We start from the raw sequence: 26,261 nt of genomic DNA on the forward strand, positions 1-26,261 counted from the left end.
TTAAATAAGAGAGAGTCTTATATGGTCAAATTAATAGCATTCAGAATCTTTAGTGTAGCTTAAACTCTCCTCAGATCTGCAGCGAGCTCAAATCCCAGGAAAAAGATTCCTGGGTTTATATCTTCCAAACCACAGCTTTCATTTCGATGGCAATTTCCCTTAATCTCCAAGAAATAATAAGTGGTGCTTGTAAATTCTCTGACTAACAGTTCAGTAATTATGATATTAATGACAAGCATGAAACAGGTGGTAGTGGGGAAGAATTACAAGAGAAGAGTAGCCATCAAACTTGAAAATGGAAGCAGTTTTCTCCATTTCTCCTCCTTGAAATTCTTTTGGCTAAGTGAAATGAAATTGGTTTTAATCACTTGTTTTAAAAATTCTGTTAGTAATAATCCATTTATCTGTAGCATATATGGAAGGGCCCCAGGATTCCATGACTTACTGTAAACATCTCTGGGTTTCCACTCTGTATCTGCATTTGGTGCCACTGGTCCCAAATAATTAAAAAAAAAAACCTCAGCAGGTTAAGAAAATAATTTGAAATAATTTAAAAGCCACACTGTGGTTTTTATTTAGATAAGATTAACTGGTATATATATATATATTTTTTTAGCTGTGTGCTATGAATAAAACATTTGTCTGTGTGGAGCTGATTGTAGCATACTATTCCTTTTGCTTCCAGTAGGGATTTGGGAAAGGAGCTGCCTTTATAAACTGTCCTACCTGGAGGTAAAAAATGATGAGTGTCTAGTAGGGAACAGAAATGAGTGTTGTGTATAATTTCTGGATTTTTTTTAAAAAATATTGTGTCAGACTTGCTAGTGATACATTTGGGAGGAAGATCACTTATTTATTCAAAATGATCTGTGACATATCTGCAGTGTATGTGGGTATAGAAAGGCCATGTATCAAATATATGTATTGATGCATCAATTCACTGAGGAGCAGGGTTCACTTTTCTCCTCTCTTTTTTTTTTTTTTTTGTTTTGTTCTGTTTTTCACCATTTGTAATTATTTCCCCCCTGCTATTCTGAAGTGCAATGAAGATGTTTATAGGCAACAGAAAGAAAACATCTTTTATTTTTCACCATGCAGTGTAATAGCAGATGAAAGGAAGGTAAGAAAGCAGAGTAAAGAATTGACAGGCATCACACGGCAGCCTGGTCCAAGTGGACAAAGCCTGACATTTGTAGTCATCATCAGATCAAATAGGGGACACCAAGTGTCAATACTGAATTCTGAGCAGGCCATTCTAATGATGATGGGAAGGTAAGGAAAAAGCTTTTTAAGTTTGCTGAGGTAATGCCCAGGAGCAGAAGGAATAGCAATTGTTATTACCTTGTTCTAAAGAGCTTATTTTAATGTGTAGCATAATGCCCTGAATTCTAACAGGGCTATCTTTGGTATTGGAATATGAGCCTGTGAATGTTCTGAAAATGCATATTCTGCTGGCCAGTCATACAGAATAGGAGAACAGTTATTTGATTAATTTTCTTGTTTCAGGAAATGGTAAATAGCTGTCTAGATGGTCTTCTGAGTAATATTGTGTGAAGCATTTCTACAGCCTTTAGCTTGAAGGGCAAACTGGTCAACGTAGGTGTCTTATGACTGGATCTTGTTTTCCTACACCCAGCTGGAAATTCACAATTATTCTGCTGGTAACTGGAAGCGTAACCCAATTGTGCTGTGTAAATGTCTCCTGTGGTTTTTGGTTTTGGTGTTGTTTTTGTTTTTGATCCCTCTGTCTTAAGAACAAGTTGTCTGCTTAGTGAACCAATCAGAAAATGGCAGTGAAACATCTGGCTTAAACATCTGTTGGCAGAGGAATGAAACAAGCAGCAAACTGTGTTAGGATTGTGATGGAAAGGAAACCTTTATTTGGGGAAAAATTAAAAGAGGAGATAAAAGGAAGATATGTGTTGATGCTCCCTTGCCATTACAACTCTTGCTAGCACCTGATGTTACATGTGCACACACAATCTCTTGGAGAATATCTATTTACTGTGTAGGAAAGCTGGACAGGTGTTCATTAAAAATGTAACCCACGATTTGGCCATAAAATGCAGGGCATGGCTTCCCCAAGTGTTGCAGAGGTATTTCCTGTGTGGACATTCTGGGCTGAGTTTGAAACACAGGTGTGTGATCAGGTTAATGGAGCAGCAAAGACATACTTGCATTTGGAAGCAGACAGCTAAATTATAATAATAAATCAGTAAGTAAATAAATAAAATTCAGGCAGCTCTCTTATCTGAATGCAATTAAGGAGCTGTGTCCATTCAATCAGCATAGTCACTTTGCATTTGATGAAATCTTGGGAAGTAACTGTAAATAATACTTTGAGAACATAGTTGACTCAAATGCCCCTTTGTAATGATGGGAAGCATGTTTTGGAATGATTTTCAACTTAGCTTGCTGAATCAGAATACCCAAGGAAGTGATTCTTTCCTTCAAGGTACTTGAGTTACTTTACACATATGAAAGTAAAAAAATTGTATCCAGCCGTTTTTCCTAAGCTTTATTCTTGACACTTCCCCTGCTTCAGGAGGATTTAATAACCTGTAAGAAAAGGGATTTTTCTGAGTTTATTCCTATTATTATTTTATTCAAATGGTATCTCCCAAACTGCTGCTGCAGCAAGATTACTTTAGCTTCTTAAGGGATTGATTAGGTCAGTAATAAAACACTGGGATCTTTGAGCCTCCACTGTCTTTAAAAGTTTCCTGTCCTGGAGATTTTTTTATGGGATGCAAGTATAATTTACAGCAGAATTCATAGCGGATGAAAACTAATTTACCTTGGAACCTGTTCCAAAACTTTGTCATTGCTTCAAATAACATCCCTGCTGAGATGGTGGATGTGAGTGGAAGTTGGCAAAGGAAAAGCAAGAAGGAGGAGACCCCCTGAGGCACTCCAGGAGAAACAATGATGTAACCTGTCACTGAATTATGTGGGGAACTGTTAGGCAACTTGCTATGGGCTATGACAAATCATCCCTGGAGGACCCCATAGCATGAACAGAAGTAGCTGTGAAGGAGCACCATGAAAGCCCAAAGCTGTTGCTGTCTGCAAGGCTGAGTGGCTTTGGGGCATTTATCTTCCTGACCCTGTTAGATGAGAAAGACCTGGTGATTATTTGTCCTCTGGAGTAAGGCAAGAGCATAAGGATTTATTAGAGTAAACAGGGATCTTGGAATAAATGGTGACAGCAGATCAGTCTCTGACTGCAGAATGATCCTGTTCCTTTTGTAGGCCAACAGCAGAGATCTTTAAATTAGGCTGATTCATTTTCTCTTCCAAAGGGGAAATTTAAAATTTATATGGGAGAATCTCCCTAGCATGTGAAAAAAAAATAAAAAAAATCACCTATTTCCTTTCAATGTCCATTAGTTGTGCTTTGTGACAGATTGAAGAATTGTTTGGGGAGAGAAGGATTGAACTCTGAGGTCTTTCTGCCAATTCAAGATAGTGAGCTCTACCCAAGGAGTAGTGCCAGTAGCATAAGTTAGGACAGCCCTGTGGCATCCCTTTTTCTTCCCACTGCCAGGCCAAACATCCCCTTTTGGCAGTGCTGGGCCCAAGTCCTCCCATTCCAGCAGCTTTCTGGTGTCAGTGATAAACAATCTGCTCACAATGATGGGGCTGGCATTCCTTCCCAACTGTTGCAGCAGTAGGCAGTGCCTCTCGTGCCATGTGTGCCAGCACTGTGTCAGAACAGGGAAACCCTTTCCAAGGGAAACTTTTCCTCAATGCTTTGCCAGTTAGGCAAGTAAAGACCTTTAAGAGGCAGGAAGGGAACTGGCAGCTCCTCAACTACCCTCATCTTTATCTACAAGAGACCTCCTGGCCTAGTCAATGTCTTTATGTTACTTAGACAACAGTTTATAGTAGAGCAGCTCCTCTTCTTCTGGAGCTTTGCACTTGGAACAAACTGGAAGAGAGGAGGTGTATCTGCACAGGATGGTTGGTAGACTGTTTTTTGTCTTGTCTTTGATGTGACAGCTTTCAACATTTTGGGTACTGTTGGTTTGTTTTTTTCTTTTCTTTCAAGGCTTGCTTAAATCTTGGAGAGGTGGAGAGATTATAATTGGTTTTCTTTGCATGAGGATGAAATGTGAAATTCCTGAGCAGCATTGGAAGCTTGAAATGAAACCCTGCAGTGGAGAGATGTGTGCTGTGTTGGTGTGTTGCTGCCCATGAGATCTATTTTGAGTCTCAATGACTTTTTCTTCTCTAAAGTGTCAAATGGGCTTTACTGGGGGACCCAGGGAGGGAAAGATGGGATACCCACATACCACAGGTCAAACAAAACTAAGCAATAAATGATGGTTTGAGTGGATGTTAAGCACTAAGTCCTTTTAATTTTGCCAGTATCTTCTAGTGGTGCAATTACCTTAGATTTACACCAGCTGAGTGAGAGCTTTACTTATACCTTTTAGAGGCTGGACTCAGAAGATTCACCAAAATGGATCATTTAGGGTCAACTTGAATATTGAGGAAGGAATGAATTTGTGGGTTTGGATGTAAACTATCATGCTGTTAATTTATCCTTGGCATCTGTGAACCATTTGATGCAGTGTTGTTTCTTAAGAGAAATCATGCTGCAGAAGACAGGAGAATCCTCTCAGACAAGTGTGAGAGAAGGGCACCACACTAATCTTTAACCTTTGGAGAATGGCTGGAATCATGAGGAGGTTTTGGGGTTTTTTTTTTGTCTCTGAAGTGATTTTACTTTGAAATTCAGTGGTGATGTTTTTGGCTGTTTGAAGACTTAGCACTCACCTCATCAGCCCTCCCCGTCTGGTGGTGTAAAACCCGTTCCGTGACTTCTCCCGAGGAAGTCGTATTCACCTGATGGGAGTGCTGGACTGAAACCACACTGAGCCCATTTCCACACCTGTGAAATTGCTGTTTTACTACTGTTTGCACACAGTTGCAGCTCCTGCCTTGCTGCTCGACAGCAGCTGGGGCTGGCAGGCCAGCTGCAGCCTGCCACCGCTGGAGAGCAGCGCGTGTGGGATGATACAAGATCCAGCCCTACGCTTTCCTAATTGCAGCTGGGGTTTTGCAGCTGTGGAGTCACACCATGAGAAATACACTCAAAGCTGCAATTCAGTGAGCGTGCTTTTCAGGCCAACAAATTTGCCTTGTGAGCTGGAGAGAAATGAGCTCTATAGGCCTATTTTTTTTAAAAAAAAATTATTATTTTTTGTTCTTTTCCTGGTTGCAATCCCTTTTTGCTGTCTGTCACTGGTAATTTTCAGTGCTCAGGAATAGAGATAAGCATCCTTCATGGCATCCTTTGAGGACCACTAAGTAATTGCTTTTCAGGCTGTGAACAGCTTAAAAAACCCTATGAATGTTTTTCTCTCTTTGAATCATCATTTTTCCATTTTTCTCAAATGTTTACTGTGCAATCTCCAGCAAGTCATTAAACTGTTTTGTAGTTACTTTAGCCATCTATACAGTGATGGCAGTAATACCTTAAAGAGGCTTTTTGGGCTTAATTTAATGATTATATAATTGTTTGAAATGTCCCAGTGATAGTCTGAAAAGAGATGGTCCTATTGAAATGGAGATTTCACACAGAAAGTACATTCACTGCACTCAGAGGGAGGATAGGGATGCTTAATTTTTTTAAAGAGGGTAGATTTTATTTTGGGCATTCAAAATGGCAAAAAATATGACTGGTTTGGCATACTTTTTTCCCCTCACTAGCAAATTTCTGTGATCAAACTTGCCAACTGCTCAGAAAAGTCAACTTTTTGGAAAACTAGTTCTACTTTTCTCTGGTTCTAAACATTGCTATATCTTAACAAAAATTACAGCTATTAAAAGTATTAAAATTTATTAACTGAGGTGTAAAAGCAGCTTAGATATTTTTTTTTTTTTTTGCTCACATGAGTATATATGAATCACTCCCATGCATTTGTTCCTATCTATGGCATTATTAATTATAGAATGTTTTTGGAATGAAGGTGGTCAAGAAGGGTAGAACAGTGGTCAAAGTTTTAAGTGGATCCTTTCTTGTAGGCTGCAGGTGACTTCCCTTGCTTATAAATATTCCAGAAATACAAGAGAAGCCAAAATAATTGGCAACCTTGTACAACCTTTATTCCACCTGATCAGAATGGCCTGCTTGAATTTGCACATTGATTTTTGCAGGGGATATTTCTGTGAGCTTATCTGTATTGACTAAATGTTATGCAGCTGAGTCTTTATTCTCTCTTGGGTCTGAGTGGTAGAATTAGCTCAAAGAACAAGGAACGCTGAAAAAATTAAAAAAGGAAAAACACTATTGGGTATAATCAGAATGATTCTAGAGACTTTGTTAGGCTTTTGTTGTTATTTTAAGGAAGCACCGTGCCCGTTTCTCTTTCAACTCCATCTTGAAATTGAGAAAATTTTATTCCTCTGCTGTTTAAATGTGATTCTACTGAGAGAGGCACTATAGTCACATCTGCACGGAAAACAGTATTTTGAAGTTTCCTAGCAGTGACAGAATACTGTATTTTTGGCAGAGAATTTTGAAGACCTCTTGGCTCCAAGTTGGATCTCAGCTCTGTTTCTCCTTAGAGGCAGATGTTGTGCTGCCCTGTAAATGCAGTGCATCAGTGCTGTCATCCACCTGTTGGGCCTAATTGTGTATTAACAGCTAAAATGCATTCAGTTCCTCTGCATGGATATGCTAAATAGTTTTTTTTCTCTATAAGGAGGTTAAAATGAGTTTTCTTATACAGGCAGAAAAAACCTGTAGCCCTTGGTTGTTGATTTCTATAAAGAAAAACAACGTGGGCCTATTCTTTGGTTGCTATTTGAGTGTGCTTAGTTGGATCAGCCAGGAGATATAAACTACTTTTAGTGACACTGTGTCAATTTTTATCCATGGGCTGTCCAAGTAGGAGAGCTATAGCTGTAGATTTCCCTTCTCTGTGTCTTATCATAAGTGATATAGAGGTTACATTACAGCTCTCCTCTCTTTTGCTTTTCTCCTTGTCTAAATAAGGGGCTCTGTCAGGCTGGTATTTTGTCATCTGTTTTCCAATGAAATATTTCAATTTTTGATCAGGACCTGATATTCTTAACTCACTGAAAAAGGGCAGTGCCACTTATCTGAAAGATTTTTAAATATTTTTTTTACCAAAATGGGAAGGCTGATCATCAGTTTTCTTCGTGAGTGTCTTCATGATTATCCATCTGTCCCCATATATTCACATATACACAATTTGTACCCCTTTAAAAGACGATTCTTCTATTATGTTACATTAAAAACAAGTGTGTGGAGGGGTTGGCAGGGAAGAGCTATGGGAAAACAGCCCAAAATGTTTGGATAAAGCACCATGTCCTCCATTCTGGAAAATTCTGCTGATATCTTCTGATGCTTCAAGCTTCCTGATTCATGTTAAGGAGAGAGTTAAAAATGAATGCTAAGGACCATAAATTAGTTGACCCAATCTAATTTTTTTTTTTTTTCAGGAAGCCAGTTAAGAATTTCCTGACTTTGGAAGATGCTGAGTGCTTGCAACTCCATTGAACTTCAATAGGCTATGATGAATAGCTCCATATTTTGAAAAATCAGGTCATTTATTTCAGTATTCAAGTAACTTCACTTTACAAATCTGTTTCAAGAGGGAATTTTTTTGATCGTACTAGTCCCCAATTAAAATTTGTCAATTGCTATGCAAAAGCAGCTTAGATTTTTAGCTCACATGAGTATATATGAACCACTTCCATGCATTTGTTCCTATCTAGTGCCCTAGTTTTTCTTTACTAGAAACTTCCAGCAAGGCCTGGACTGTTAATATGTTCAGCAAGGTACCCATTGCAAGTCTCTCAGCTCCCCTGAGATTGTGATAGGACCTCTTAGGAATTTTAAATCTTTCTGTGCATCCTGAATTCTCAGTGCCAGCTTTACTTAGCCCTTGAATGAGGTCTCTTAAAACTTTGTCCAAATCTTGAAAGGGTTTGTGAAGCTTTCTGGAGAATTTTACTTTATTTTTTTCTCTGACAAGAATTCTATCTGCTGCTGCTTGTTATATGTGTACATTTAATTTTTTTTTTCCTGAGTGTTTTGCAGTGCTCTGCAAGCCCATCAGGTTTCTCTAGTGGATACTTTATTTTAATAAGTGTGTATTGAATGCTTCGTTTAACTTCTCTGTTTTGAAGTGCCCAGAGACACCATGCTCAGATGAGCAGTTATGTAAGTGCAATTTGTTGTGTTTTTTTTTAGTATCAGAATTAGGATTCAGCTGAGGTTTGAAGGCTCACAGTGCATATTTGTGGGGGAAAGCAAACAAGTAAAGGAGAGTTTACTGCATCTACACACATAATCCTGTGTGTGTGGGTTTTCTTCCCTGTGCTGTTCTGCTCGCTGCTCATCAGTCCCCCAAATGCCCTTCCAGCACTGCTGCACTCATGTCTGAGGTTTCACTCCAGGAGTAGATTGATGCTGGCAGAAGGCTGAATTTGTTTTGCAGAGAATTCCAGATGCAGAACTTATCTCTTTGTGTCTCCTTGCCATTATCATTATTCAGTAATTATTCACCCGCCCTGGTGAACGGATGTTTTATTGGTAACACTTTGTTGTCTACAGGCTGAGTGTGTGGCCCTTGTGGTGGTTCCAGATTTCATACAGGGACAATTCAAAGTCATCATTTGTCTGGCATTCCTAAAACACATTATTTCCTTCGCTTGGGTACTGGAGGAGCTCAATCTTTCCTCTGTTGCTTTACCCAAGACACTTAGAGAAGGGATGTGGTAGGGGAGATGGTGCACACATTTGTGAGCAGGAGGGTCCACAAGAGAGTGGAATTTGGGGATTTTCTTTTTTGCTATTATTATTATTATATTTTTTTTAATTTTTTTTTTTTTTTTCCCCAGTAACTGCAGTGACTTATTAAACCACTTGCAAGGCATCATTTTTTAGCTGATGCAAGAAGCAGTCTCCACTTGTGGTAGTGATAGTATTTTTAACTCACAGCTCAAGTCCCTCAAAGCTTTAATGGTCTCCAGGAATATGTGAGGGAGCCAGGCACACTGTCAGCCAAGAGTTCACAACACTGGAGAGAAGTGCAGGAGTAGAACATCAGCAAGGAAGATACAATGTGCTGGCAAAGAAAGAATTCAAGGATATATACCCACTAAAATGGAAAATAACCACATCCTTTCAAAGGCAGGTGGAATGTATAACAAAAAAAATTTCATTGGGTTTTTGTGGGGGTTGATTTTTTTTTCTGGTGGTGTGATGTATGTTGGTTGTTTTGAGGTTTTTTTTGTTCTTATAGAATGGCTTGGGTTGGAAGGGACCTTAAAGATCATCTATTTCCAGCTTGCCTTTTCTGAAATGGAATCTGGATTGCAAATAGGTCTGATCCATAAATTTTGTTCATCTGCACAGAGGGGAACATTTATTGAAAAGAAAGCAGTGTTTTATAGGAGCTCCTGGCTCCTCAGTGGAATTCACAGGCAGAGTTAGAAATCCCATGTCACAAAGGAGAAGTATAAAAAGCGTGGATTCATATGTATCATCACTGAGTAACCTGTGAGGAAATATCACTATATTGCAGAGAGATATTTGCTGTGCTGGTAGCCTGTGAAGTTAGTAGAGATCAAGTCCTAAAATGCTGTAGCCTCCTATAGTAGGAATTTCCAGTGATGTTAAAGATGTAGCTGTAATGCCTTCATAATCATATTGATTGAACTGGAAGAAGAGGTAGAGTTGAAATGGAAAAAAGGGGAGAAACCCTTCTAGGATGAGCAGCACAGTCCACTGTTATCTTCCTTAGCCAGCCCACTGCCTTGCAAAGGAAAGAGTTAGCAAACTTCGTAATTGCATTTGTATTATTTTGTAAGCTACAAATCAGCATATTTCAGTTAATTCTGCATTTCCAGAACTATAATTTACTAATGGAGGAATTATGTCAGCCTGTGGCGAATTCCACCATAAATCACAGCAGCCTCTTGTGCACTGAGGTCCCTTTTTGTGCTCCTATGCTGAAATGAGTGACTTGGTGAAGTGACTTGGTAACACAGTAAACCCATCCCATGCCAGGTTTTTCTTAGAAAAAAGAAACAGAATCTTTTTTTTGACAAATGAGATTTAATACTGGAGACTTATTATGTGAGCCTACTTCTTAGCATTACAGGGGACAGCCAACACTGCCTAATCTGGATCAGCCGTGTTTTAAACACTTTTTTTGTAAAGTTTATTATTAACCTCTCTTCAGAAATCAACAGAACAAATTTGGCAAAACAACCTTTCAGCCTCCTACAGGGCCAAAAATATATGTGCTCAAAAGTATCTCATTTTGGAACACCACCACCTCATTGTTATGCAGGTGTGACTTGCAGAGATTTATCCCTGCTGCTTGTTTTTATTGAAGATGGCTGAGGTGATGGAGAATGGGACATGCTGCACCTCAGCTGGGGAGGAGTGGCTTCATGCTTCCTCACCTTCATCTCTCTGAAGTCTTCTTGGCTTCTTTCTCACTTTTCTTTTTGTCTTTCTTCCTTGCCAGCTGACTGTCCTGCTTCGCTGTGAGGTGTGTCAGCTGGCTGAAACAAGCCTGATTCCCATACAAAACTTTGCAGGTGCCAAGGTACCACCTCCTAGACTGTTTGGCTGGGGTGGATCATAGAAAAAAACTATTGGAGGTCTGAAGCCACCAGAGGACATTCTTTTCTTTTCTTTTCTTTTTTTTTTCTTTTTTTTTTTTTTTTTTCCCCCCCTGGGCCTCCACACACCTTGCCTGTTATTATCACTTAATTCTATGATGCAGTGCTTTGCCCTTATGCATTGTTTGTTTTGGTTTAAGTGTTAGAACAATCATCTGCAAATTGCAATTCTTAGTGCTCGTTTATATGCAGAGATTGCACTGATTTAACAGATTTTTAAATCAACTCAGTTAATTCGATGCAACCCATATGTGTGCAATTAGCTTAAGTCAGTTAAGAATCCTCTTCAGCTCTATGGATACAAGCCATATTTAAAATAGGAAAGGGTACAGGAATTAGAAACAGGCTAAAGGACATAAATTTAAAAGTAAAGTTTTAGTTGATGTGATATGCTTTCATCAGCTGTCAGGTTCTATTCCTAGTTTTTCATTGATTTACAGCTTTGCTGCATGAGTGGCTTCACTTCTCAATATCCCTGCTTGCAAAATTAGGATTTGCTGACATGGCTTGTAGGAGGATATAAGTGGGGCTGTTTGGGAAAATATTTTTCAGGATTTTTTGTTTATTTTTTTCCCCCCATGGAAAGCTTAAGCTTTTCTATGAATAATGGATAATCAAAACCAGAGCCAAATCTTCCCATTTGAAAACAGTCCTTCTATTTGGAAGTGTCATCACGGTACCCTTTGGGAGTTGTTTGGCTGCCCTTGTCCAGGCTCCTCCAGCCAAACTACAGCTCCCATGTTGTGCCATGATTCTGCATCTCACTGAGTGCTGTCACAGAGTCTTGATGTTGCATTTAGAGAAAATGTGCTCCCCTCAAGGACATGCTCTGAAAGAGAGGAACAGGTGCCTAAGAAACCTCAAATTCAGGTTTTCTGAGACATCTCCGTAACCAGTTCTGATGTTTTGGATAGTAAAATCTGGAGTTTTGACAGAAAATTCAGTTTTCTGGGGAATTGGTGTTGGATTGGTGAAGAAAAGTCAATATTTCCTGCAAAAAGTCGATACTTGTTATAAGAACTGAAAAGTGAAATTTCCACCCAAACCCAGTGTCTAAGAAATGCTGTTCTAAGGCTTTTTTTACTGAATAAAGTATTTGAAGATCCTCAGAAGAGATTTGAGATGACCCCATGTCGTGGATGAGAACCTAGTTTTTATTTGTTCCCTGAGTCCTTATTTGCTCCCTCATAAATAGCACAAAACTTTTATTACTTGAACTTTTCTCATAGAGGCCAGTGCAAAGTATGGGCAACCTCAGGTGAATAAATTATCTGGTATTTAATAATTACTGCAATTACAAATAGAAGAAATAGAAATGAGCTGGGCATCCTTTGGTGTGGAACTGGGAGGGAGGCTGGCTCCTCCCTGACAATCCTGTTTGCTCACCTTTCCAGCAGATCAGGTGAACTCCTTGTCTTATTTGATGATGACATTGGCAGCATTAGCTGGGGTCTCGTTCTGCATCTCCAAGTGATTTGTGACCAAGTGTGGCTTAATGGAATGTGTCCACAGAGAGAAAAGGAGCCCTTCCATCAGAGGCAGCTGAGCAAGGATAGAGATACAGTACATGCACGGAGCAGGAAGAGCACAGATTGCATCATTTATCTTGGGAAGCAAGGAATTGTCCATTGTGACAAAATCAGTCAGACGCAGCGAGTCAAACGCTGCAGGTTCATTACCCTAATTAGTATCAGTGCTCAGCTGTCGGGAGGCAGGAGAAAACTGGCAGGGTGATACCTCAGGATAGTGTTTGTCCAATGGTGCATCATGGATTTATCAGCCCTGGGAGGGGAGGGTGGTGGAGCAGCCACGGGCTGAAATGGGACGCGACGTTTCATTGGCACCCTTAAATTGGTTGGCACCCAGGTAGCACAAGTGTCACTCAGGATGTGAGTCTGGCATTGTGTGTGTGTAAGGTGCCATAAAATAAAAGAGAAGAGAGTAGTAAAAATTTTCCTCTTAAAGTCTTGGTGATAAAATAAATAGGCAGCATTTCACAGTGCAATTGAAAAACCACCACTGTTTGGTACTTTATGGGGATCTCTTAGGAGAAGCTGACGTTTTGGCCTTGTTTTTTATCATCTGGTCAGTTAAACAGGGCCAGCCTGCCATGGTGCTCCAGTGCTTACTGTGGTCTACAATCTTGATAAAAACCAGTTTGGCATTTAGGTGTGGTGCAAATGAGTTTTGAGGACAATTAACATTGCAGTAGGTCATGCATTAGTAAGGACAGGAGTGTGGTTAGGAATTAAAGAAATAGATGCTTGAAGAAAAGAGATATGGAATAGGGATTGTAGCTCCTGGACTCCCAGATGTTTTGGTTATGTTGGGAAGGTAAACTGCTCTTGAGCCTTGTTCTATTGTACACATTTTAGCATTCGTGTTGCAGTCAGAAGGATGGGAAATAAATTGTTTGCTGCAATAATGCTGATGACAACTGTTTCATTGTAAATCCTCCAAATTTTACATTGTTCTGGTGATATTCCATTTCTAGAATAATCATTGGCATCACAGGGCCATATCAAGAATGCAGTGCAGTCATTATGATTTCAGCCCATGGTCTTGAACAAAGCCAGAAAATAATGGTTATATTTCTGACATGCTCCATTACAGTATGAAGGAGGGCTTTACTGCTGCTGCTGCTTCCTAATATTACCAAATCTTAATCTCAGGAAAGATTTAAAATAAAGAGAAATAAAGGATTTTCTATCCTTTTTGGTTTTTTGTTTTGTGGTTTTTTTCCCCCCTCCCTGTTGCTCTGAGTTTTCTGAATGGCAAGACCAAAACACCTTAATACAAATATTTCAGTTTTCATCCTAGGCTGCTGTTATTTATAAAGTCCAGCATGCTGTGTTTGGTTGAAGCTGCCTCTTGCTGCTCAATGGCATCTTGATCTTTACTTGTGCCTGCTGCCTTTTATACAGCTACTCTCATCCTACACTGGTACTGCTGTCTGCTTTTAAGATGCACAGTGAATGGTGATGCTTTTCCCTACATATCAAACATGATGCATCCCTTTAGATTTTATATTTCCCTGTGCCCCAGGTGCTGTTATTATCAGTCCTGACATCATTCATTCAATATGATGGTTCCTGTCTTTCCTTTTATCTATTATGGACAGGAGACTGGGAAACATTTTATCTTCCAAGCACAGCAACATATTTTCTTTAAAAAGTGACTTTTCTCTCTCTCCATTTCATTGTTCCTTGTCTAATATCTTGTGTATTATTCTTATCCCCAATCTCTTTACTACAAAACCCTGTTCAGTTTTGTTTTTCCAGTGTTTCTGTGCTTCTCATCCCCTGCCATTTTTGTACCTTTATGGGACACAGACTTACTGCAGTCAACTGAAATGTTCTGTTGGCCTTATCAAGCCTCATGCCAGGACCAGGCAGGGTCTCTCCATCCATACACGTGGCTTGGGCTGAGTTTTGTGCACTATTTGAGGTTACTTTGCCCTTAAAGCCAAAATGTCTTGGCTATATAAAAGTAGAGGAAAGGGGAGGACTATAACAAACAGAACAGGCTTTTGAACAATAGAGTCACAGTTTAATTATTTGAGATATCTCTGGGCAATGCACTTGGGTTGAAGGTATGTAACAATGAGCAGAATTTCAGGTACTGTATATAGAGCCACAGAAGTGGTGTTTTTTATTGGAATTTTTTCTGGCAAGGGTTTTTGCTGCCACTAGTCCCATCCAAGGTGGCATGTAGTCTTGCTAATGCTGCAAAAGACAAAAGGACATGTAAAGCATTTAAAGGAAATATAATAGCTTGGAACTGTGTTGTAAGAAAGGCCTTTGATTTGAGTAGTGAATTTCATTAAATCCTGCCAAACATTCAAAGCCAGTCTCAGCTCTTCAGTCCCTTTATTTGCTATCAGCATTTGAAATCAGCTTAATATTTTACCTTCACCCTTGGCTGCAGAGAATAATAGGCAAAACCATTATCTGTGCATGTTATCACTATTAGGAAAGAGAGAGAAGGAATGAAGGCATGAGGAGAAACAGGACTGTCAGGGAATTGGCATGTTCAAAAGTAAACAGATTTCAGCAGAATGAAGGAAAGACAGAGCAAGGTGGAAAAAATCAGCCTCATGTAATTAAATTCAAATTCTGCATGTCCTGAAGAGCTGTGGATACAGCCAAGCTGAGGGCTAATATTTAAACCTTTAAATGAGCAGAGATGTTAATCTTTGAGGGGACAAAGCTGAACTTTGTCTCCTGGCTCTTGGCTTTATGTAGAGATGTTACCTTCTTCCCAAACAGTTCATAAGAACTTCCAAATTATTGTTTGAGAGTTGGATTACACTTCTTAAACTAATACTAGGCACAGCAGCACCTGTGAACTGCAGAGCTGAGGATTGTCTTGTCACAGTCACCTCTGAAGGAAGTCACAAAAAAAGAGCAACAGAACTGGCAAATTGCATTATGGATTTGATTAGGAGTTTTTCTTATGTGACAGATCATGGGGTTTCTATATAATTGCTAAAGGAATAATGAACATCTTTAGAAGCTTTTAGTTCAGTCTAAAAAATAAAAAATGAGTTTGGCAGTGATTTAGTATTAGTCTCTGTATTTACTGAATCCTTTTAGCAGTAATTTTCAGCTGTCATGTTTCTATTCCCCTGCTTGTTTCTCTCTTTATGTTGAACTTGTCCAGTGTGTACGTAGGCATTTTTTAGCAGAGGGAAATGTGGATGTTGTGAGCAGGCATATACTAATGTCAATTCCCCCAGAAAAGGGGGTATAGAGGTTTGGGGTGTGACCAATGACAATGTTGAAAATCTAGTTCTGTAGGTCTGAAACAAAAAGACTCACATTTTTTCTTCTTGATATTAAATTAAACATGGGAATACAAGCTCAGCTATCATTCTTTCCTTCAGAATGGAAATTCTGTTGTTTTTCTCAATTAGTTTTTCTCCCTGGTATGTATAACTGTGATGGAGGAAGACATCACAGCCTGATGACAAGGAAGCGTTTGATTTTATTTTTTTGCTGGTCATATTGGAGAAATATGGGTTTCTTTATGCAATTCAGTGACTCCTTCTGTGGCATTGTACCTGTCGAAGGGAAAATCAGTAGGCACACACAAATTCTTGGCAGAAATACAGCTCCTAATCTCAGCTGAGCAGCTGTTGTCCTGAAGATCAGGAGAGGTGAGCCTAAAGGTAACTTGATCCAGAGAGCCCTTAAGAAACACAACAGAAGATGTCATGTCTTCATGCAGAATTTTTGGCAGAAGCCTCCCAGCAGCATTTGCTGATTTCCCAAGTGTTAGCTATTGCTAGTGTTTTCTGATTTGCTGAGTAACATGGGGAGTATGGATTATGAGGAAATAAGGGAATTCAGATAACTGAAACTAGAGTAAATCTGGAATGGATCTTGTGGTGTTGCCAGAAACCCCAAGATGTCATTAAAGACCTATTTTTTCTGCATTAAAGATAAGTGAAATATTCTTAGTAACTCATTATTTCTTTGTCTTCCATTTTTAACCAGTTCTCCATTATTCCCACCTATTGAAAAACCCCCAAACATTCCTGTTTTACAGCCCTTTTCCTTAAAGCATTTTGCAAGGCATTGATAATGCCCAAGATGCCACATGCAGCACACCCCAACCTCTGTCAATACAACAGCAGGACCCATCTCTTATTAGTACATTTTATTTTAATTTGTTCTAAGAGGTTGATGCAGGCAAGCTAGATGCAACTCTGTAGCTAGAAATTCATCCAACATATAGGATATTTAAACTTTTCTGAAGAAGATGCACCCCAACTTTACAGTGCCACTGGAGGCATTCTAGTGGGTAGTTTGGAGATGATGAGGACCTACCACAATATCTCATATGCTGGAGGGTGGATTCCTGAATTTTATCACCACACTGTGAGTTGAAAATTATCAACCAAATTACAGCAAGTCCTTTGAAGAGTGTAAGGCTCTGATCTACACAGTCACTAACAAGGGAGATTAGTTGAATTTTTCAAAATTGCACAGTGCTGTACTGCTCCACATGGTCAAGTATCTGCACAATCTTCCACTGATCATTGAGTCAGTAACAGAATATGTTTTCACTAACTAAGGGTAACGTTTCCTCAGTGCAAACCTGGGATTCTTATTTAGCTTTTTATCTAGCCTTTGCAGTGAAGCTGGGTAATTGTTCTACATAATGCTCTAGCAGGCATCATGATCTCCTTGATGGGCTTTAGATAGAGACATTTCTTGTGAGTAGAGAAGCTTAAATGAGACACCCAGCACATCTCATTTAAGTGCATTCATTTTTCACACTGGTCAATGAGATTTGAGTGCATGTCTTCAATTAGAATGAGTAGAAGCTGGATGTGCTTGTTTGCTCTGGGGGCTTTGAGAAGCTTGTGCTCTATGCAAGCTGCATGAATTTCACAGCACAGAATTTAGAATGTTTCAGGAGACTTTTTTTCTGTGTGGTCTTTTGATTTGTGCCTTCTTAGGTAAGTGAAAAACTGCATTTATTTGCATGACAACAATTATATGAACCTTAGAAGGAAATTGTAAAATTAATATACTATAAGAACCTGAAAAGTATAATATGGATTAGCGATTCATTCCAGCCCAGTGTTCAAAAGCATTATATCTGTGTTCTATTGACATTCCCTGTCCTTTGTGCCATGGCTTGCCAGGACTGGAAATGCTTTGGAAACAGCTGTTGTTTTGCCAGTTTGTGATGTGTTGCTTCCTGATTCCAGCCTTCGTTGTTCACTGAGTGGAGATGACCTCAACAGGCAGTGGCTGACACCCAGTTCCCAGCTGCACCCAACGATTTACCATGCCAAAGGTCTCCTCTATTACCTGAGCAGCATTGGCCGGGCTCCTCTGGTGAGTCTCTTCCAGGATTTTTGTGTGATTCTGTGAATGGATTGATTGTTTTACTTTTGTGAAGAGTCTTGCTGCAGAGCTGGAGTGGTTTGGGAGCATCGTGTGCTGTTACACTTTCATCTTGTGGAATTGTTTTGGAACTCTTTGAGTATTTATCACTTATTGAATCTTCTAACCAGCAACTCCAAATTTCAGAATCTCTGTATACCTGTAATAAAAATAAGAAAATTAATTTCTTAAAGCACTTTATATCCTCAAAATATTCCAACTAAGCTAAATATTATGAGCAGATTATTGCTATCTTCATGGAAGCATTAGGAGAAATTCCTAGAAGATTTAGTCTAAATGGACTGTGCTAAAGGCCATGCAATCACAAAAACAGGGTGTGTGAACTTCCCTGCTGCTTTGGGAATGGGAAGAAAAGGACGGGGTTTGGGGGCTACCAGAAATTCTGGGATCCATCCCATCTGCTCAGTTGCCTAGCAGAAGGAAAAGATAGTTCTGAGACCCCAGGAGGAAAACCACAAGGAACTTCAAAATTGACAAACAGATGGGGATACATGGACTGGCAGGTTTGTTGGTGATAGCTACAGCCAGGCAGGAAATGTCCAAGTGCTCCAGAATCCCTCTGGGTTTGGTGAGAAAAGCCCCAGACAAGGTGAAAATGTCTGTGAGCTTCTCTAAAAGAATTCTTGAAGTAATTTAGTTTTTGTCTAAGCCCTGAAATGTATCTCTGTAGGCTGAGAAGTATTGTTAAAATTCAGCTCAGAGTTGCAAATTGCATCACCAGCTTTTTCCTTTGGTTCAGAGTAGTGTAGGATGTCCTGCTTTACCCTGTAATTTGCTGTCTGGCCTCCTTTAATACGTGACCCTCTTTGTCATATTCAGGTGCATGATGTCAAATACTCAGTGCAAGTTTTCATCCTTGTTGAGTGAACGGAGACTATTGATCCTGCCATCTCCCTCACTCACAGACTGCATAAAATGATTTTACTTTTCCTTTGAAGAATCCATTGAAAATGTCTTTTCCCTCCTTCAGAAGAGGGTTTGGGTTTTGGATTTTTTTTTTTTTTGTTGTTGTTGTTTATTTGTTTTTATTGGGTTTTCTTTTAAGATCCCATGGAGCCAAGTTCACTGATAACCACATGATTTCTGTGAACTGATTTGGTTTAATTTATCCTAGGGATGTGCAAGCAGTTTTCTTTGAAGCAAAGAAAATCTTGAAAAGCTTGAAGGAGAAGAACAAAGAACTTCAGCCACTTTAAAGCAAGGCCACTTTAATTCTTTTGTTAAAATGAAAGCAGCCTGTTAAATGATGGAGGTTTTTTGCTTACCTTGTTGGCTGTGGGAACCCTAATGAGACCAAGGGACTGGGGCACTGGGACATTGCAGAGAATCTCATCTCCAGTGCTCCAAAAGGGGAAAGGAACTTCCAGTGGACCAGAAGGCTCTGAGCAGAGTTTGCTGCCTCTCAAAGGCATTAAATCAAGCTTGGAAACGAGTACAGCCTGCAAGAATGTAGTCATTGAGAGGAAAAAACATGGTTAGAAGCATGTCTACCTCAAAACTGGCATTTAGTGTCCTGTCACAATGTTATTAAGACAGAGAGTTGACACAAAAAAAGAGAAGAAATTTCAAAAAGTTCTGTTTTCCAACAGCTTTTCTTGCTTTCCACTTTATAAATTGCTTTTCTTTTATTTTAAAAGGTACCTGGTTCTGTGACTCATGAGGAGTGTTGTTTTTGAGCTAGAAGGCAGTCCTTACCTTTCAGATCAGTGCTGGCAAATAACTTTAAATAGATTTCAAAACTGTGCATGTCTTTGAGTCATATCCCAGTGAGTGCAAGCTTGGGAGTCTGACTGGTTTGTGTGTCTCAGTGTCCCAGCCATATGGAAGGACAGGCTGAAGAAAAAGCATGGGAGATGCCAAGTTTGCTCAGTGTTTGCCCAGACATATCCCAGGAAGAATTCTGTGTTGGGTGCTCAGACTTCAAGATATCTCTTAGCCTTGGCTGAATGGTGAGACATAAGCTACCCTGTGGTGTGAAAATCAGGCAGAAGAATGTGCTGTAGAGAATAATTTGGTATAAACATTGGGAGTGACTGCAGTATCCAGTTAAATTAATTAAACTGTAGCACTCTGCAACTTGCAAATAGAAAGAAAGTGATTTCGGTGGCACTGATGCCTCTACTGTGGAAGCTGGTGACACTCTGAAAGATTCCATGGCCTGAAGCAGCTGCCAAATTACAGAACCTGGCTTTGGTAATCCTATACCAATAAAGAAGTCTCAATCCAGATCTGTCACTAAGGACCTGGTTGCAGGCTTCTTGAGGTGCAGAATTATATACCTGCTACTTATCAGGAAGCCCCACTCTCTGATCATCCCTGTGTGCTTTATGATAAATAATATTTTAGGCAGATAATATATTGTCTTTTGTGTGTTGTAATTCTGTAAATTGGCAGGTAATTGATACCCAGTTGAGCTGAGTTCTCTGCCTTAAAATCAGACAAAAGATGTAAAATCCTCTTTGATATTCATAGAAATACATTCTAGGTGGTAACTGTGGTTAACCTAAGATGTGACTGTGTATTGCTGATAGCTTAGATGAAAAACTAGCTGGAAGAATGTCTGTCATTAAGAGAATTAACCAATGCAGCTCTTTGGAAGGAGGCATTCCTGGATAATTGTGTGTGGATCAGAGTTGTTTCTGGGTGGGTGGCTGTTCACAAGCTCCAGGTGTGGAACCTGCAGCCCCACACAAAGATCTGGAGGTGAGTGGTGGTGTGGGAAGGGAAGCTGGCAGGTCAGAAAGCAAAGGAAGCAGCAGCATGTAAGATATGGGATGTGTACAGTTGTCCATCTGACTGGTTATTCTGTGTGCCTCAGCCTCTCTGGTGTCAGAGGAGCTGAAGGAATGTACGTGCTCAATTCCCAGATAAATAAACTCCCTGACGTGCTGCAGCTAAACTTAGTTCCTGTGGTAAATAAGCAAACTAGGGTGAGTCTTGCCCTAACAGTTGGTGGAAGAAGCTCATGTTCTCCATCTGTTTCTCCCCTCTTGTGCATGTATTTAGGTAAGAATATGGGTGGGAGTGTTGATCTGCTGGAGGGTAGGAGGGCTCTGCAGAGGGACAGGCTGACAGTGAGTGGATGTCAGTCTCTTCTCCCAAGCAACAATTGACAGGAGAAGAGGGAAAGGCCTCAAGTTGTTCCAGGGGAGGTTTAGGTTGGATATGAGGAAGAAATTCCTTCTCTGAAGGGTTATCAAGCATTGGAAAAGGCTGCCCTGAGCAGTGGTGGAGTCGCCATCCTGCAGGTATTTAAAGATGTGCAGTTGTGGCACTTGGGGACAGGGTGTAGTGGTGGATTTGGCAGTGCTGGGTTAATAATTGGACCTGATGATTTTAGAGATATCTTCCAGCCTAAACGATTCTGTGATTCTATTTTTTTGCACCCCATATTTCTCCCCCATCTCTGTGTGGATCTATCATTTTTCTCTACCTTCCCACACACATTCATCTCCAGCATAAGTCCTGGAAAACCATTTCAATGAAATCTTGAAACTCCTTTCTACTTCACGGTGCATGCTGTTGGTTTAAAGTCAAATAATACCTTCTCTTTAGAGGTTTGTATCTTTTCATTGACAGATTTCTGAATATTCCTGATGAAGACATGGAGAATATATGTAACAGCCATGTGTACATCGACTTCATATCTCAGAGGGCACTGAGATTGATTATTCTTTAAGACCTGGGTCAATATTTACCTCTCAGGTCATTAAATTGTGATTTTCATTTCCATGGGAATCAATATCTGCCTATAAAGGCAATCAAAACTTCCGCTAAAACTGGGACTATGCCTTGTACCTCGTTTATATGACAGCTGACTTGAGAGATGGATTGGATAGACAGGTAGATTAGTGTGGAATGAGATTATTTGCCTTGAATATGGGTCATTTTCTGTGCTTGACTTGCAGGAATTCATGCAAAGATCTGACAATACAATTGCACAATTATAGTTTCCTGAAAATTATGTAGCATGGGTTTTTAATTTAAAGATGACAAAGCGATGATTAATCGCTTGGGAAGGCATAGATTTCAAATCTCATGAGGATAAAGCTGGAGTTTAGGAGTTTGGAAGTAGAAAGAGCCTGGCAAATTGCTCTGTTGTGATATTAGGAGTTCTCATGAACCCTTAGGTTCCTGAGTTGCCATGGATTCTTGCACAGGTGTCATGTTTACTTCTGCTGCAGACAGAAGTGCACTAGGCTTGACTCTGGACCCCTGAGATCATGTCAGATCAAATAAATAAAGCAAGATACAAGAGACTAATGAAGTCTGACACAGGTCAAAGGCACGGCCCAGAGTCTAAGCTACTCTGAAGACACCAGAAAAAAAACCCAACATTTACACCTCCCTGCCATAGTCTAATACTGCTTATTGTAAAGAACCAAGAAACCTTTCCAGTGTTCAACATTTTGCCTTGTTTTTTCCTCTCTTTAGGTGTTCTGTGACTACCATGGGCACTCCCAGAAAAAGAATGTGTTTCTCTATGGCTGCAGCATTAAAGAGACCTTGTGGCAGGCAGGCTGCATGGTTGACACAGCAGTTGTCACAGAAGATGTTGGCTACAGGGTAGGTCCACCTGGTTCCTTCCTTAATTAGCAGCCTGTATGTGCTAATATATTTAAAATATTTAAGATAAGGTCACCTCAGAAATTCTGGTGATAGGGTACAAACTTTCCTTGTTCTTGTGGAATAATGGTCCAGAAAATTTTGAGTCACATGTGATATCTTAATGCACCAGATGTTAGGGACCAATCTACTGATGGTGTATTTGCTATTTATTTAATTTCAGTAAAATGATGTGCTATAATATTTGACTACAAGTTAATAGGACAGACATATTTTTGTGTGTTTTATAATTTCTAAATATACATACAATTTTGTCCTCACCATCCTACCCACAATATGAAAATAAATGGGAATTATGTAATGTTAACTGAGAATGTGATGGTGTCCCACAGTCCTACTCAATTGAATGTCGTCATCAAAAGACATCAAAATGCTCCTGGTCCCCCTGGAAAAATGAGATAATTCAATGGATGCCAAAAAAACCTGTCATAGTGAAGCTATCTCCAGAACAAATGTTTGATGTCATACCTAGGAACCTTTTTTTTTATTTTTTTATTTTTTTGAATTAGAACAAATTCTAAAATCTGTTTTATATCTGTTCATGGGAATGTCTTGTTCATCAGAGTCTTCTTTGGATTTCCTGCTTATCTCTCTCTATTTCTTTTTAATAGGTTTAAATTATATTTTCCTATTAAATAAGATTTTTCAGGGAAAAAAGAGAATTTTATAAGGTCCAGTCAAACTGATTATGGAGTTACAGCTTGGATCACTCAATCCTGCAAGAGGTTGAAAAGTCTTTGTCAGTTTATGCCTCTGTATATTTTTTTCTACTTCAGCATAAATATTCAATATTCTTCCATGAGATTGTCATGTTTTCCATGCTCATCTTACGGAGCTGCACAGAAAAAACCTGAAACTTTACAGGAGGAAAAAGTGTTGGTTGTGAGGGGTCCCCGTGGCAAACATTGATTCCTGGGGAGAGCAGGGAGGGTTCCCACAGCCAGGGCATTTTTGGCTGTGTTTGAATTCCGGGGGCTTGCAAAGGCTGAGGAGGGCTCGCTGCTGCACAGACAGAATTCAAATGTTCCTGTCAGCATTTGGAGCCTGACCTGAATCTGCAATGAAGAAAGGCTCCAAGGCTATCCAAGAATACTCTGCAGTGGCCCAGAAGAAAGGCTTTTGTGGCTCAAATCTTGTTTTTGCACAAAATGAGAGGTGGGTGCCTGCTGCAGATCCAGCCTATGGGTCACAGTCTCCCTGCTGAGCTGGGAAATGAGGACACATCCACAATTCCAACTGGCAAATCCCCAGCCCTGCCTCAGACCTGCTGCCTTCCACTGTTTGCACAGGTTTCTCTCCTGCCTCCTCTAGGTAATGGGAATTAATTTGGCCTCCATGATTGATTTTTCTCCACAGGAACAGAAACCAAATACCTGAAGAAAATTATGGGCTTTGGAAGAGCCTTTGCCTCATATGTTATAGATTCAGCTGTAGCCCTTGGCAATGTACAGTCAGAGTCCTCCTCGCCTTCAATATTTGGTGGCCTTGGGTGACTTGCACAGCATTGGCATTGTAATCCCAACCTTTTGATAAACATTCCAGGCCCCTTTGACAGCAATCTCTGTAGGGACATTAGTAAAGAAATATAATTCCATTATTTTTGAATGGGATTGGAGGTTTATGGACAGGGTCCAGTAAGTGGAGCAGCTTCCTTTGCTGTCACACATGATAAATCCAGCAGTCACACTGCTGCAAGATCATAAAAGCATCCTTTAAAGGGACGTGTTTTCACGCAAAATATATTATTGAAAGATAATTAATGAGAAGAATCAATAGAAAAGAAACAGCCATTAGTGTGAAATCCAGTGAAAGCTGGTAAAACGAAAAGAATATTAAATTCAGGTTTGCTAATGCTTCTAAATGAGTGCTGTGTACAGAGACATTAATGTTACCTGCCACTATTGTTATTTAATTAAAAGGAAAAGATTGATTATGCATATAATTTGAATTGCTCTAAAAAGTGAAACTGGATTAGGGTTCTGATTCCTGTATTTGGTGTGATAAGTTTACAAAATTCTGTGTGTGGGTTCAGATAAAGGCATATACCATTCACACATACTAAGGCTTATAAATACCTGAGCTATATGATTCTGCTGTGTTTTTTTTACTTCCTTCTTAGTCAAAATCCAGGAAAACCTGGAAGCTGTGCATGAAGCTGTACAATTTTGTTAAGTCTGTGCAGCAAGTAGCAGGCTGAAGGCAGTGCAGAAATGTTGGATGCTTTATCAAAGGCAAGAAGTGAATTTTCAGGGTTTCTCTGTTCAGTGTGCCCACAGAAAAGATAGTGCTGCAGCTCCTAGTAAAACATGGGAGACCTTGACTTAAGATTGAGTCTTGAGGTGGTCTCAGATTTAAAGTGAAGTTTCTTGCTTTGTTCTAGTTTTCTCTATCTCAGTTTTTTCATCTGAAAATGGACCTTATGGAACTGGAGGAGACCAGTAATAGCTGCAGCCAAAATATACTGAAAAATGAAATGTGTATAAATGAAAGATATGTATGGTTAAGTAGTTTGCAAGAGATACTGCAAAGTACTTTAGCCCAAATATGTATCTCTCATAATAAGCATGTTTTAGGAGAAAACCTTCAAACCAAATATTCCCATACAGTGATGTGAAGTAAAGCCCAAAAGAACAGAACTGCAATTCCTCAGAATTAGTTGGTGAAACTGATGGTTACTGGAAATTAAAGTAGCTGGTTAGTTCTCACTACCCAAACTGAGTGAAATTGAAGGGTAAATGCCACTAGCAATATGTGGAAACGCCTTTGCTAGGATTTCATTCAGTTCAGGTGTTAAAGAAAACTGTCATAAAAGAAGTAACCAATATTCTAATTTTGCTCAGTCTCCTCTAGGTGGATCAGACGGTGTTTTGGCACATGTTGTGGTTGGTGTAGCAGCACTGAAGTTCAACCACACGCAGACATAACCCACGTGTGTGTGTGTGTGTGAATCTAACAGTCCAGCCTGTTCTTCAGCACTAGGTGTGCCCTATGTAGCTGTTACCTATTTTTGTAGAGTGTAAAAATAACACATTTAGCCCTCTCTAATGACTAAGTAATTGTTGCCTCTTCATTGATGGAATATTTGATTCTTCAGGCGTGTTTATAGACTTTGTTGGGAAATGTGATTTTTGAGAGTAAGAAAACCACTCAGGGCTAAGATGTAATATTTACTTGTTTTATTATTACTTTTTATTGTCTGTATTTTTATTACTCTTTGATTCTTTAAGCAAACTGTATAAAATACACTGTTTTGACCTGGAAGAGATTATTTTGGTTTGTTTCACAGTGCACATTAGGTAAATGTTAAGCTCTGTTTTCACATAATTATGTGTGATGTTCTGCAAGAGCAGATCCCCTTTCTCTGCTCCATACCAGCTTCAGACAAAATTCCTCCCATGGCTCAACCCTTGTCAGACCCTGGATTTATGGTGGGAGGAGATAAAATAGAACTGTGGAGGGGAGAATTGGGATGTCAGATACTGAGCTGAGGCTCTTGGCAGCTCAACAGGAAGGTGTAGGTTGGTTGAAGCAGCTTGAGAACAAAACTGATTTCAGCACTTCACCCAAACTATTGGGTGTACAAATGTTTGGTTTTGAGTGAGATATGTCAATTCTACAGAAACTTTGCATTTTAGTCTTTGGAATGAAACAAATGTTAGAATCTGAGGGTTTCACATGGGGTAGGGGTAATGCACCGGTTGGAGCTCTCAGTATCCATGGATAAATTTGATTATTGACTCATTAAAAAACAAGTCTCTCTGTACGTGTGTGTATGATACCAACACGTGCACATCTCTGCAATTCATTTTCTCACAGACTCTTCCCAAAATCCTGGATAAAGTGGCCCCAGCGTTTGTCATGAACAGCTGCAGCTTCCTGGTGGAGAAGTCCCGGGCGTCCACAGCCCGTGTGGTGGTGTGGAAGGAAATGGGGGTGCTGAGGAGCTACACCATGGAAAGCACCTACTGCAGCTGCAGCCACGGACTCTACAGAGTGAGTAAACCTTCCAAAAAACCCTCTGCCACCCTCCTGATGCACATC

At 39.8% G+C, this 26,261-nt stretch overlaps 1 protein-coding gene across 10 annotated transcripts in view; it reads left to right on the plus strand.

Moving 5' to 3' along the window:
- The window catches only part of AGBL1 (AGBL carboxypeptidase 1), a 239,592-nt gene that overhangs the window by 94,098 nt on the left and 119,233 nt on the right, over positions 1–26,261 (plus strand). For all 10 annotated transcript variants that reach the window (XM_086848700.1, XM_086848702.1, XM_086848699.1 and 7 more), the window contains 3 exons: positions 17,396–17,525; positions 22,029–22,160; positions 26,037–26,213. In XM_086848700.1, the coding sequence (XP_086704826.1) occupies positions 17,396–17,525; positions 22,029–22,160; positions 26,037–26,213 (439 nt within the window). The remainder of the gene's footprint in view (positions 1–17,395; positions 17,526–22,028; positions 22,161–26,036; positions 26,214–26,261) is intronic.

This window comes from Cyanistes caeruleus, chromosome 13 (assembly GCF_971803275.1).
Source record: "Cyanistes caeruleus chromosome 13, bCyaCae1.hap1.1, whole genome shotgun sequence".
In the NCBI taxonomy this organism is placed as follows: Eukaryota; Metazoa; Chordata; class Aves; order Passeriformes; family Paridae; genus Cyanistes; species Cyanistes caeruleus.